Source organism: Aspergillus terreus, genomic scaffold, assembly GCF_000149615.1.
Source record: "Aspergillus terreus NIH2624 scaffold_17 genomic scaffold, whole genome shotgun sequence".
In the NCBI taxonomy this organism is placed as follows: Eukaryota; Fungi; Ascomycota; class Eurotiomycetes; order Eurotiales; family Aspergillaceae; genus Aspergillus; species Aspergillus terreus.
In genome coordinates, this window is record NT_165940.1 from 426469 (window position 1) to 438960 (window position 12492).

Consider the following 12492-nt stretch of genomic DNA (forward strand, 5'->3'; position numbering starts at 1 on the left):
CAGAATCGACTAATTATAGATGTTACTAGATCGTACCATGACTCAATCTACTGACCCACAGAAACTTCTTAGGGTTCTTGTACTATTCGAACCGATATCGTCCTTTATATTTATTACATTCATATTGGGTCAGATCGACAGCTTACTAGGATTAGATCTCCATCCTTATCTGTTTAATTAATCTGCATGTTATAAGGTCGGATGACGGACCATAGAACAAGCCTCGATTGTTAAGGGTCCTTTATCACCACCAAAATAGCTATCTATATACAGTATACTCTTGCATTTCCCCTGGCTTTATCTATTCCTTTATCCAGTATACGCGTGGTTTTTTCTTTCTTTCCTTTTCTTTCTCTCCCCACTGTTGTCTCACCTTCCATGGTTCTAACATGCTGAGGTTAGAGAGGTCACAGATTGTCTCACCTCGACTGCGACGCTTATTGGTCTGTCTTACTTTCCAAACGTTGAAAAGAAGTTAGTGGAACTTATTCGCCTCGTAAACCATGGCACGTAAAACATTTTAAAGCATTTGTTGGCTCGGACGGAGCCCAGGTTCCATGGCATCTTGCGGGTCCCCGATCCAGAACCCTATATCGGTTAATAGGCTATTTGTGGACAAACAGTACCGGCGACGCCACAGCAGATCTCTACATTATGGAGCCAACAAGTTACCGGCCATACTATTCAAACCATCCTCTCATGCACCCTCCCTCCAGGTTTGGAGCATTTTCATGCGATCGGATTGATGATGTTGGACGGTTCACATTCTGGCGACGCTATTACGAGCACCCGCTTGCAGCCAATCAATACGTCGTACTAATTGATAATCTTCTCCTAGACGACAGTCAACAAGCAACAGCATTCATAATATGCCTCCACTGGGTCGCACGGGGCTGTGCCTTACGCAGGCACTGCCGGCATTCTCCGGGGCTGGTGGATTGAGACCGCAGACCCTGGTAGTGGGTAATCCGTGTTGGCAATTGCCATACACACCGGTGCGGTGGTCCTACGAGGTCGGCAACTGCCCTTTCCTACCTTTCTCACTAGCATTATAGGACTTTGAGCCTTTATGCCTATCATAGGGTTCATTACCGTGGGGAGGGGATGTTTATTTCTGAAGCTGGTTGGGTAGGTGATCCCCTAAGATCTGCCCGAGGGCATATCGAAAGCAATGTCTTCTGTCAAAAGTGAAGGGAAGCAAACGACGTTATAACCGTAGGAATGAGCAATAAGCAAAGTATATCTAGAAGCAGAAATGGGAGGAACGGAGCATATACATAATAATATAGCGTTATCTAAGTAAGCATAGGCTTACTTCCCTCATATTTACAACGACAACTCGTATATGTTGTGCCGGTTAGCGGGGCGCCGGAAACCGCGCTCATTAAACCGCCGCTCTGCCGCCCGCCACCGCCTGTCCTATGCGGGAATCCTACTGCCTCTTCCGGTTTAGCGTATCCGTTTCGGGCATTGCGTTTATATCTCGCCGCTTTTACACTTGCTGTCTGCCGTCTAATACCTACTGTATAATCTATATAATTCTCTCTATCCTTCCTCGAAAGACAATATACTTTCTCTTCTATTTTTTCCTCTACTAACTACTACTTCTAATTAGAGTGGGCAATGGCCAGGTGAGGGGAGGTTAAGGACCTCCAGCATAACCTAACCGCAGGTTAACGGTAAGATTAAGTATCTTATTTTTATCTAACCACGGTATAAAAAAAAAAGATTAGATTAATCTGATTAACCGTTCTTAGCGCTAAAAATAATATATCTTATCTATTTAGATTTAGTCCGGTTAAAATTCCGGTTAGATTAACTGTATTAACCTTACTGTTTCTAACTAATCTTTTAAAAATCTATAATAGAAGCGTTATTTAATTTTTAAAAAAATATTAAAAATAAATAACTATATCTTTTATTTAAATTATCTTTATAAAAATATTTAGACTCTAGTATAGCTAGTAGAATTCTTATTTTTCTATAAAAGTTAGTATTATTTAGAGATACGGCATGGAAATATATATTAATATATATCTTATTTCCTATTACTAGTATTAATAGTAGATTTTAGAGATAATCTCTATTATAGCTATTATATTAATTATTTAAAGTAATAGTATCTTTATCTATATTTTTATTATTAATAGAAATACTATATTTCTTATAAAATATTTCTTATTTCTAATATTTTTATAGTAATAGACACTGATAGTAGCTAGATTATTATAGATTCTATTCTAACTACTACTAATCTTTATTAAATTTATTATATTTTAGTAGTAATACGACGTGTTCTCTTTATTAATCTACTAATATTATATCTTCTAAAAATTTCTCTTTTCTATCTTCTAGTGTCTATACTAGGGATGTCAACCCGCACCGCAACCCGCAGCGGGCCACCGCACCACACCGCAGCGGTGCGGTGCGGGTTGTAAAAGCTACAGTCCGCGCGGGCTGCGGGTTCTAATACTAGGACCCGCGCGGGTTTGCGGGCCACCGCGCGGGTTCTACTATTAGGAATATAGATATTCCGTGTATAATACAAACTAATTACATTTATTCTATACAGAGTATAGAACCTAGCTGCCAGCATTATAGAATAGCTATAATATCTTATTCTGTCTACTTAGTATAGTATCTATCCATGGGTAATTTTATCAGACTGAATATAGCATCCATTAACACTAAAACTAATATTGTATCTATGCGCCATTATGCAAATCCCGATAATAACCAGCAGGTAGCTGATGTCTCTTGTTGCGCGTGCTGTAGGCGGCAGTATGTTCCAGCTCAATATCTTGAGGATAAGAGATCGGAACTGTAACTGATACCTGAGGCTGACTCGCAACTGGGGGTGAGGGAGGTGTCAAACTTCGTGCAACTGTAGTAGGTTGAGAAGGGAAAGATAATTCCGGATCAAGTGTTGATCTGAAATAATCTTCTTCAACATCTTCATCGTCTCCAACCACATCTTCTTCATCGCTAATATATCCGGCCTCTGGCAGAGTATCTAGATCTTTATCATCATCATAAGATAATAGTTGATCGTCTATCCCATCTATCTCTTCACGGAGTTGCTGATACTCTTCATCAATCACAGAACGATCCGCACATAATTGAACCATAATTGCCTCAATTGTGTGGTCACTTAAGCGATTGCGACGATAATGGCACACATCCCGCGCGACCGAGAAGAGGTTTTCAGGACCCACCCCACTCACAGGCACGGAAAGAAAATCAAGTGCCATTCGAGAAAGAATAGGGTACTGAAGAGAATGATCTTTCCAGAAAGCCAATATGTCAGGGCATCGCCGAGCATGTAGAACCGCTAAAAAGATACCCATGGTTAGATTGTATACTTAGGAAATGATCGCGGAATAAACTCACGAGTATCGAGATAATTATCAAGTTCAGCGAAACGACTCTGTGCTGATTCTGCTCCAGAAGATCGACTTGAATAAGAGAATAGCCGACGGCGCTTCGTAGCACGATCAATAAGACGATCTAGTCCCTGGAGAGTAGAAGCCTCTTCCTCTGCTGGAACATTGGTGTCGGGATATTTCGAGGAGTAGTAGACGAATACTCTCTTCAGATAATCACGATAAATGTCCACCCACTGATCATCATTTTCCTCCCATGCTGGACCTCTGAAAGCCTGTAACTTCCGACAAGGGTTTAAGATAATTGCAATACCGTAGATAATGCCGTGAGACCCGTAGGTATCAGCATAATATTTCCGGAGTTTTGAATGTGCTTCTTGGAGACCGCGATAGATTTGTTTCTTCCATATTCTTCGCTTTTGTTCAATCTTGGTCATGTGTTCTTCGAGATGGTTGAATAGAATATCGTAAACATCATAAACCTGATGGACTGTAACCCCAGTATGTGTTGAAAGACCAGTGGTATACAATGAAAACTCATAGAGTATCTCAAGTAGATACTCTACATGTCGCCATTCGTACTTCTGGAAAGTCAAGGCGGATTTGATTTTCTCATTCGTTTGCTGCTTGATAAACCATTCAATAGCGCTTTTGAATTGGTAAACACGGAGCAACATTTTGTAGGTTGAGTTCCATCGTGTCCGGCAATCGATTGAAAGACTTAGAATCTTTCCATGAAATCGCTCCTGTTCCTTGCGAAATGCTTGTAGGCGCTGAGGACTGGCATTGATGTAACGCGTGATTCTTCGTACCTTAGATAATATTACAATAATGTTAGCCAATCTACCCATGGTTTGAATTAGTATTAAGAAAACTTACCTTTTCCAGAGTCCGAAGGATCCCCTGCTCGGTAAACTCCACGTCTTTCTCATCCCAGACATGACTTGGATCATCGTTTTTCGGGGTAATCTTGAGTTGTTTTAGAAACGCCGTAACCGATAGTTGGATAACATGGGTGAGACAGGGGAAATGATGCAAGCTATTCATTAACACCCGTGCGAAATCATCGTCAAATGCCTCATCAAGAAGTAACGGCTCATCTAACCCTGACTTTAAGCGAGCAGTCATCGCGTCAAACATAGTTCCGTTATTGCTTGCGTTGTCCGTGGTAAGACCTAAAATACGGTGGGATAATCCATATTTTTGAAGTAGCTCTTGGACAACTAACGCGAGCTGAGAACCAGTATGAGACCCAGGAAGTGGAGGGAAACCAAGTAAGACCTCATGATAACGGAAATCGTCATCGATAAAATAACCCAAAATAGCCATAAATGGCTTCTGATCCGGACTAGTCCAACAATCCAATGCAATAGATACCTTTCGATTCTGGGGAATCATCTGAAGAATTCTCTCGTATGCTTCCCCAGCTTTCTCGAATAAGAGCGATGTAATTGTATTTCGCGAAGGTATTTGCAGATGATAGGCAGGGCTAGCGATCATATGAAGAAGACGGCGAAAGTGGTGATGCTCAACAGTTCGAAAAGGAAGGCGACCAGCAATAATAAATCGAAGGATTTGTTCTTGGAAAGCTTTCGGAGAGTACTCGAGAGTATTATTCCCAATCTATTATACTGATAATTAGATCCAAATCTAACTTTGGATAGAAATAAAAACACTCACTCGTCCTGTATCTAGCCAATTTTTGATTGATTGCTTCGGAGTTGGTGTCTGTTCTGTAGATAAAGCTCCACATTTTTGTGAACGTAGATGGGCTGATAACGTTGATGTTCCTGTTCGTCTATGCCTTGGATGGCCTAGACATCGATGACAATGGCGGCATCGAACCTGTGGTTGTCCTGAGATTAATGCAACCTCATCACAATACTGCCATATCTCTGAAGAAGTTTCCTTGCGATCCCAAAGACGTAAAGAGACTTTGTTGGCAGGATTTTGAGCCCATTCAGTATTCTTCCACCATGAGTAGAAACGCTCAATTATTGGCTTTAAATCACCAGCATATTGAGGAAAATCCGCAGTAACTGGAAATTTTACCACTTCTTTTCGTGTATCTGAAAGCAGAATAACAAGCTCAGATGGAATCGAATTGTTGATATGATCCTCCTGCAGTAAAGCAGGTTCGATTATGGGAGAAGAAGGATAAACAGAAGATGAAGGTAGAGACTGTTGTGACTCTGGTAGGGTACTAGAACCCCGTTCACAAGATGACATCTTAATATTTACCTGTAAAGGAGTAAGAGTAAGGAGAAGAAGTAATAATATCCTACTAAAGGGGGAGAAAAATTAAGAAGTTAGAGTAATAAGAAAATCAGAATACTCTACAGGGGTATCGTACACAAAAATATTTTACACACACAAAAGCAATCAACCCATGGTTAGAAAATCCCGCTGGAATAGCCAGAAATTAGTCTCCACCATTCTCACCATCTCCACCATTCTCACCATCTCCACTATTCTCTCCATTCCCACCTTCGGTTTCTTCTTCGTCTTCGTCGGATCCCTCTCCTGAATCAGAATAGTCATCCAAAATCTCAGCGGACAATTCATCAGAGCAAGACACGTTAAAAGCATTATGAGCCTGCCTGTATTCCTTGCGCCATTCCCTGAGTTGAGTAATGTCTTCTGCATCCAAAATTTCTCGAAGCTTGATATGGAGTTTTCGGATTATCGAACGGTATTTATGATAGTCATCCCCTTTAAGAGCGGTACCATCAGTACGGAGAATTTGCTCAGCCGGCTGTGCCTCTAGAGGAGTCTCCAGATCAACTAATTCATAATACTTATTAGTATTAATGGAGATCTACCCGCGGACAGAAACTTACCTTTAGATAAAGTCTTTTTCAGACGACGTAAAGTTTTGGCTGGTAAAGGCCGTTCAAGCCGATTCTTCACGATGCTTGTCTGGAGAGCTTTAACCATCGCCTTGGCCTCATCCTCCAGACTGTTGTACGCCGGGGGTCTCGCTTTAAGAAAGCCATATTTGGGGGTTAGACCTTCGGGGCGGGTAATTTCCTCTGAGCGATCGATGGTGAAGGACGGGAGATGCTCATTCCAATCGTCAATGTCAGGTTTGTAACCGAACTTGGTCAGAAGCGCGCTGAGTTCCTGCAAAACTTCCACCGCTGTCTCGTATTCTTCCTAATTCTGGGTTAGAATCTGCCCATAGGTAGATTACTTGGCTAGGGTGAAAACGTACAGGAGAGGCGATTAAAACCAATGGTCTGGATGGATTCCTCTTGGCGGGTTTTTTCCAGCCCCATTCGCAGGTCAGGATCATCTGCTGTTTCAGATGGCGGTAGTGGACGATAGCGCCAAGAACATCTCCTTGTAAAGCAATGTTACTTCGAATCACCATCGAGTTGAGACATGGCGTCTTCTGCAACATTTTGTTCTGCGCGAAATTCATTTTGCTGAAAATGTCCCCCCAAGGAGTGTATGGCTCATAAGCGGCGGTCTATACAGAAATAATATGTTAGATAATGCACCAGTGATCTACCCATAGGCAGATTATTAGAACAAGGAATCACCTACCAAGCGGTCGATATCATTAAATTCGCTCATGAAGCCCTGCAGACAGCCTGGTCGCGCTTCAATGACCAACTTCACAACCTGGATCCAATGGATATATTGGAAACGACGAAGATATTCATGGCGTCTTTCATCGCTCTCCCATGTCTTTCGACCTTTCTTAGGGGTATTCTCTTCATCTTCCTCAAGATCGTCACTCAAGGTGGATTCGGGTACAGTTAGCTATTTTAGTTATAGTTAGTATGCGGTGGTATCGGGCAAAATAAGACGCTAAAGAATCTTCACATACGAAGGACTGGAGACTTGAATCCTGCCACAAGTTTTCATTGCGGACAAGTTCCCACAGACTCTGAAGAAATTCCCATGCGTTCTGTTTTGATGTTTCTGATGGAGACGCCGAGTCATCTTCTTCCGGGAATACAAACGCTTCAATCTGTTCAAGCCAGCTGAATGATATCCACTCATGACTTGACTTTGATGGGAGTTTCCAGGAAGGCTCGATCCACATCATTATATGATGTAAGATCTTCGACACAACGGACGAGACATTTTTCTCCAGATCAACCCAATTATTCCTATAATCGGTCAGAGGTTTCTAACCATAGGCAGATTTAAGACCTTACCATGTGGGGCAGTAGAGGTTCTGATGGGTATGGAGATTTCTGAAAACATCCTTGTATGACGCGTCAGAGAGATTGACCAGAAAATCAGGCCGTCTGTTGGAGAACTCCTGATTCTGGATAACAATGGGGGAATCCAGTTTGGGAAGTTCCAATTTGCTAGAGTAGTCATTCGAGATTGGGAACGGTGTCTTGCGTTTTCCCGGGGGAGCATCAGTATACTCCACCCAGTAATCTTCGCGTTTAGGGAAAAAAAGAAGTCTCAGTTGGCCAAGTGGACGGCCCTGGTCCAGAGCAAGAATTAGCTTCCAGTCGCTGTACGCGATAAGGTTCTGATGTTTGACCCCAAAAATGGTGGAGCAAAAGTTCTGGAACTTTTTGAATTCCAGTTTCCACATCTACCCATAGTCAGACTTTCCAATCAAATAGTATATAGGGGCTTACTTACCTCTGTCTGCTTTCCCGCTTGGATGCGAGACATTAAGGACCAATTGAAAACGTTCTCTCCATATCTCGTACCACAATAGTAGCGGATCATCTTAGACAGGTGTTTATCCTTCAGGATAGAGATCATGCGCGTTGTGTATGTGAGGTTTACCCCGAAGACGTTGTTCAGCCACCGCTTAAAGTTGGTGGCCTTTAGGCGCTCAGCTCTCTCTTTACCATCCAACTGTTCGATGTATGTGATGATGTTGAGCGCGTTATAGCCTTCGGAGTTATTCTTTCGAACAACATCGCGGTTGGAAATCAACGCATCAAGGGTCTCAGTCTGGAGTTGGCTGTTGTCGTAAACGTCCACAGCCCACAGATAATCCTAATATGACAGGTTAGTGGAGTTCAGATTCTAGCCATAGGTAGATTAAGGGCTTGCTCACGTCGTTGACTGGTTCGCCAATAGGGTTGCCAGACTCGTCAAAGGCACCGGCCGCCGCAAGCTCCTTCTGTTCATCACAAAGTTCAACGAGTGCCTGCACCCGATGTTGGCCGTTTCGCAGGGTAAGTGGGGTGTCGGGTGGCACTGTTGTCACATGAAGCATAGTGTCCTTTTAAATCAGGTTAGTCCAGATTTAACCCATGGGTAGAAATAACTCATACCTTAAGACTAGAATGGGTCGCTGCGCGAGTGCGAAGATGGGCAAGATCAGCATCTCTCCGTTCTTCGTTGAGAGGAAAGTTGAGTTCAAGGAGACGATCAAATTCAGCTTCGGTAGTAGTCGCCTTCAGGTGATCCTCAATAGCATATCTCTTGATCCCATTCTTGAATGCCTCTTTAAGGCGGGCGACTAAACTGGGCTGGAGCTCTCTGTTTCTCTTTTGGTTCTCCCATTGGACACTGAGGTACCGAACATCCACCAATATAGTTCCTAAAAAGGCTTTTTCCAGGGCCTGGTTGATTGTATCTTCTACAATCACGCCAGCTGTAGGAGCGGTTTCAGTAGGCTCTCCTACTTTCTTGCCTTTACCGCGTGCCTGCTTGGGTTTCTTAGAACTGGGAGGGGCGGAGTTGGAACCCGACGCTTGTCGTTTTCGTGCCATCACGGCGTCATGTACGTGCTGGATTGGCTGACAAGAAAGGGGCTAAGTGGGTAGAGAGATCGAGAGTGGATACTCTGAAATTAACCCACGGGTAGAATTGGGGGCTTAAACGCCAGTAAACAGACCAGGGTGAGCGATTTTAGAGAAAGGGGGTAGATGACGAATAACCTCGATTTTCAAGGATGGGGTGCAAGAATGAAAAACCGGGATGAGGAGAGAAGATGGATTAAACCATGGAGGAATTAATGGGAGGTAATAGATAAAGCCGTTGGAGGTCGCATTTCATTATGTCGTCTACCCATGGTGAATCAATGGAATTTGCCGCGATCTTTGAACCATTAAGTGAATGGGAGAATAAAGAGGTAGTGAATAAAGATATTGATGTTATTTTAGGAAAGAGATCTAATTGGTTGGACGTTTGATTACGTAATCTGAATGTAATTACCCGTGGGTAGATTTCCAATTAAGCTGATTCACTTCGTTTGGCGAGGGTAGCGACCGACGCAGCCCACAATAAAATTAAAAAAAAAAATTTTTTTCTGTTTGGCGAGGTAGCGACCGACGCAGCCCACAGTAAATTTTCTGTTTGCCTCAGCTTCACCCCAGCCGGTTTCGATCTATCAGTCAAGAGTTAGAAAAAAAAATTAGATATATACTACTGGACTACTTAGGAGTATAACAGTATTTCTAAAACAGTTCTAAGGAATAAATGGACACCCTACTATCTGGTTACCAACGTAGTCTGTTAAACGAATTTAAGGATCTTAAATAACCTGTTGCTTCTTGTACCTGTTTTTAGTCGTAGGCTATAGTTACAACTTTAATATATTAGACGAAGAATATCTAATTTTCAGTAAATTCCAATGTTATGGAAGAATCTGATCTCTCCAACGGCTGTAGCCCTAATCTGCAACCATAATATATATATCTACCTATGTAACAGATCCGTATTCTTGATTGTTCATAAGATTACGCTACACCATTGATTTTTCTTAATAATACTGTATGTCGCCCTATTATTTTAGATATCTAGATTCAGTTCCACCACTCTAAATAATAAAATATCTAAAACTGATAGTGTTATACGCGATTTCGTTTACGATGAAAATTTTGAGAGTGCGGGTTGCCCACGATGCGGACAATCCGCACTGCATAAAGGATAGATCTAACCATAGTTAGTTTAGTGGCCGATGTAATATAACTCTATTAGGTATAGTATTATAGAATGCGGATTGCGCGGTGCGGACTATTCCAAACGTTGCGGGTTGTGGTGCGGTGCGGGTTAATATCCTTAGAACCCGCAAACCCGCGCGGGTTGAATTCTGACCCTGCGGGTTGTACCCAACCCGCACCGAGTGCATCCCTAGTCTATACTATTAATAAAGCCTTACTATTTATTATAGCATACTAATTCTACTCTTTTAATCTATATTTACAGGATACTATTATACTATTCTTCTTTATCTTCTAAGTCTTTACTAATAGTAATAATTAGATAGAAGTTAATATCTATTTTATTTTCTCTCTACTCTCTAAGCTTAATTTTTTATATCTTTCTAAAGGCTGTAAAATTATTTAGTATCTAACTAAGTAAGAAAAGATTTATATCTTTAAAGAATAGTAGAATACTACTATCTAAGTCTAGAAATAAAGAGAAACTAAAAAGCTATTAGTTTAATTTAATTCTAAAAGATACTTATCTATATAGAATAAATTCTATAAAGACGTCTAATTTCCGAATAAAACCCTTTATATTTTTTATATTTTATATTCTTATCTGCTCTAATATCCGTTAATAAAGTATACTAGAAGTAGTTTAATAGCCTATTATATTCGAAAAGACTGCTCTAAGAAGTTGTCTTTAGTATCTTCTAAATAAATAGTAGCTTAGATACTAAGTGAAAAACCGGTAGAGTATCTGTCCTTCTTCTATTTATCTTATACTAAAAGCTTTGATTTCTTAGAGCCTAATAATTATCTACACTAAATAAAAATTCCTTAACTAAATTCTGTAATTTATCGTTGTCTACTATCTATCTTTTTAAACTGTTAAATATATCTAATTTAAATAAATAATTAATCTCGTCGCTGCTGGATTATCTTATAGACTATATATTCCGAATTAAAAGTAAATTTAAAAATAATTAATTAAGTTATCGGATAAAATTTATATATAGCTATTTTTACGGTTCCCAGCGACCGGCAGAATATTAATTATATTTAACTATTAGATAAACTTAGATTAAAAAGTATTTTTTATATTTACTAGCTATTTCTTAACAGATAATTTTAATTATTATAAGATTATTTTAGACTTCTAACTAGTATCTAGTTTATATATAAGTAAAATCTTTACTACTATTATTCTGTCGGTTCTTTATAAGTATAATCTATACTATTATCTACTAAGGATAACAACCGATAATATAAGTAATAATAATACTATATTCTTCTCTTTTATAGAGCAACTTCGTAATAAACTTAATATAAATATCTAGATTTAGAATACTATCGCTGACCCGGAGCTTTCTAAAATTTTTTAGAATTAATATTATATTCTATATCTTATTTATGTTATCTAACTCTATATTATCTTCTTTATAAATAAATTACGGATTACAGCGGAGAATAATACTATCTTTTATATATAGAAGAACAGCGATAAAACACTTAAAGCGTCTAATAGTATTTTATAAGCTATTAAAAAGGTATATATACTAGTTAGCCGAGATTTTAATTATAACTAAGAAGATTACTTAGATCTAGCTATTTAGAAGAATGCTAAGGAAGGCTTCCTTAGCTTTCTTTTAGTTATAACCGAAAAGATTGCTTAAATCTAGCTATCTAAGAGAATGCTAAGGAAGGCTTTCTTAGCTTTCTTTTAGTTATAACCGAAAAGATTGCTTAGATCTAGCTATCTAGAAGAATACTAAGGAAGCCTTTTTTAACCTTCTTCTAAATAGCTTAAATAAATATCTAATATTTACTAATATTTATTATATTCTTAGATTCGAAAAATTACTAAATTTATAAATATTAGCTCTTAATATTGTAAAAAATTTTAACTTATTTAATATCTAGAATTTAGATCTGTATACTATTTTCTTTTTAACTATAAAATCCACTAGAACTTTTTCTACTTAATAATTTAACGCGCACTAAAGCTCTACTAACTAATTAAGAGCTTTATCCAGTACTAGGATAGTTAGAAACTTAACTATCTGCGGCCTATACTAGTAAAATAGAAATAGTTAGAATATCTTTTAGAGCTTCTATATCTATTTTATATTTTTATATTCTGTCTTTTAGAGAATACCGGCCCTACTGTCTATAGGATATATAATATCTATAATAATCTATTTAACTATCTAGATCTTACTATTAATTGTCTTCGGAATAAATAAGTC

General features: G+C 39.4%; 2 protein-coding genes across 2 annotated transcripts; both read right to left on the reverse strand.

Moving 5' to 3' along the window:
- Positions 1–2705: 2705 nt before the first annotated feature.
- Positions 2706–4712, reverse strand: ATEG_10372 (hAT family dimerization domain-containing protein; the record flags this gene model as incomplete). The annotated part of the gene is made up of 3 exons (XM_001218719.1): positions 2706–3331; positions 3391–4195; positions 4263–4712. 3 exons carry the CDS (start codon positions 4710–4712, stop codon positions 2706–2708), a joined length of 1881 nt encoding a protein of 626 aa, XP_001218720.1.
- A 1093-nt stretch (positions 4713–5805) lies between these two features.
- On the reverse strand, positions 5806–9085 carry ATEG_10373 (uncharacterized protein; the record flags this gene model as incomplete). Its single annotated transcript, XM_001218720.1, has 9 exons — positions 5806–6167; positions 6224–6539; positions 6598–6855; positions 6933–7151; positions 7219–7504; positions 7553–7833; positions 7998–8363; positions 8425–8592; positions 8645–9085. 9 exons carry the CDS (start codon positions 9083–9085, stop codon positions 5806–5808), a joined length of 2697 nt encoding a protein of 898 aa, XP_001218721.1.
- Between the last annotated feature and the right edge of the window lie 3407 nt (positions 9086–12492).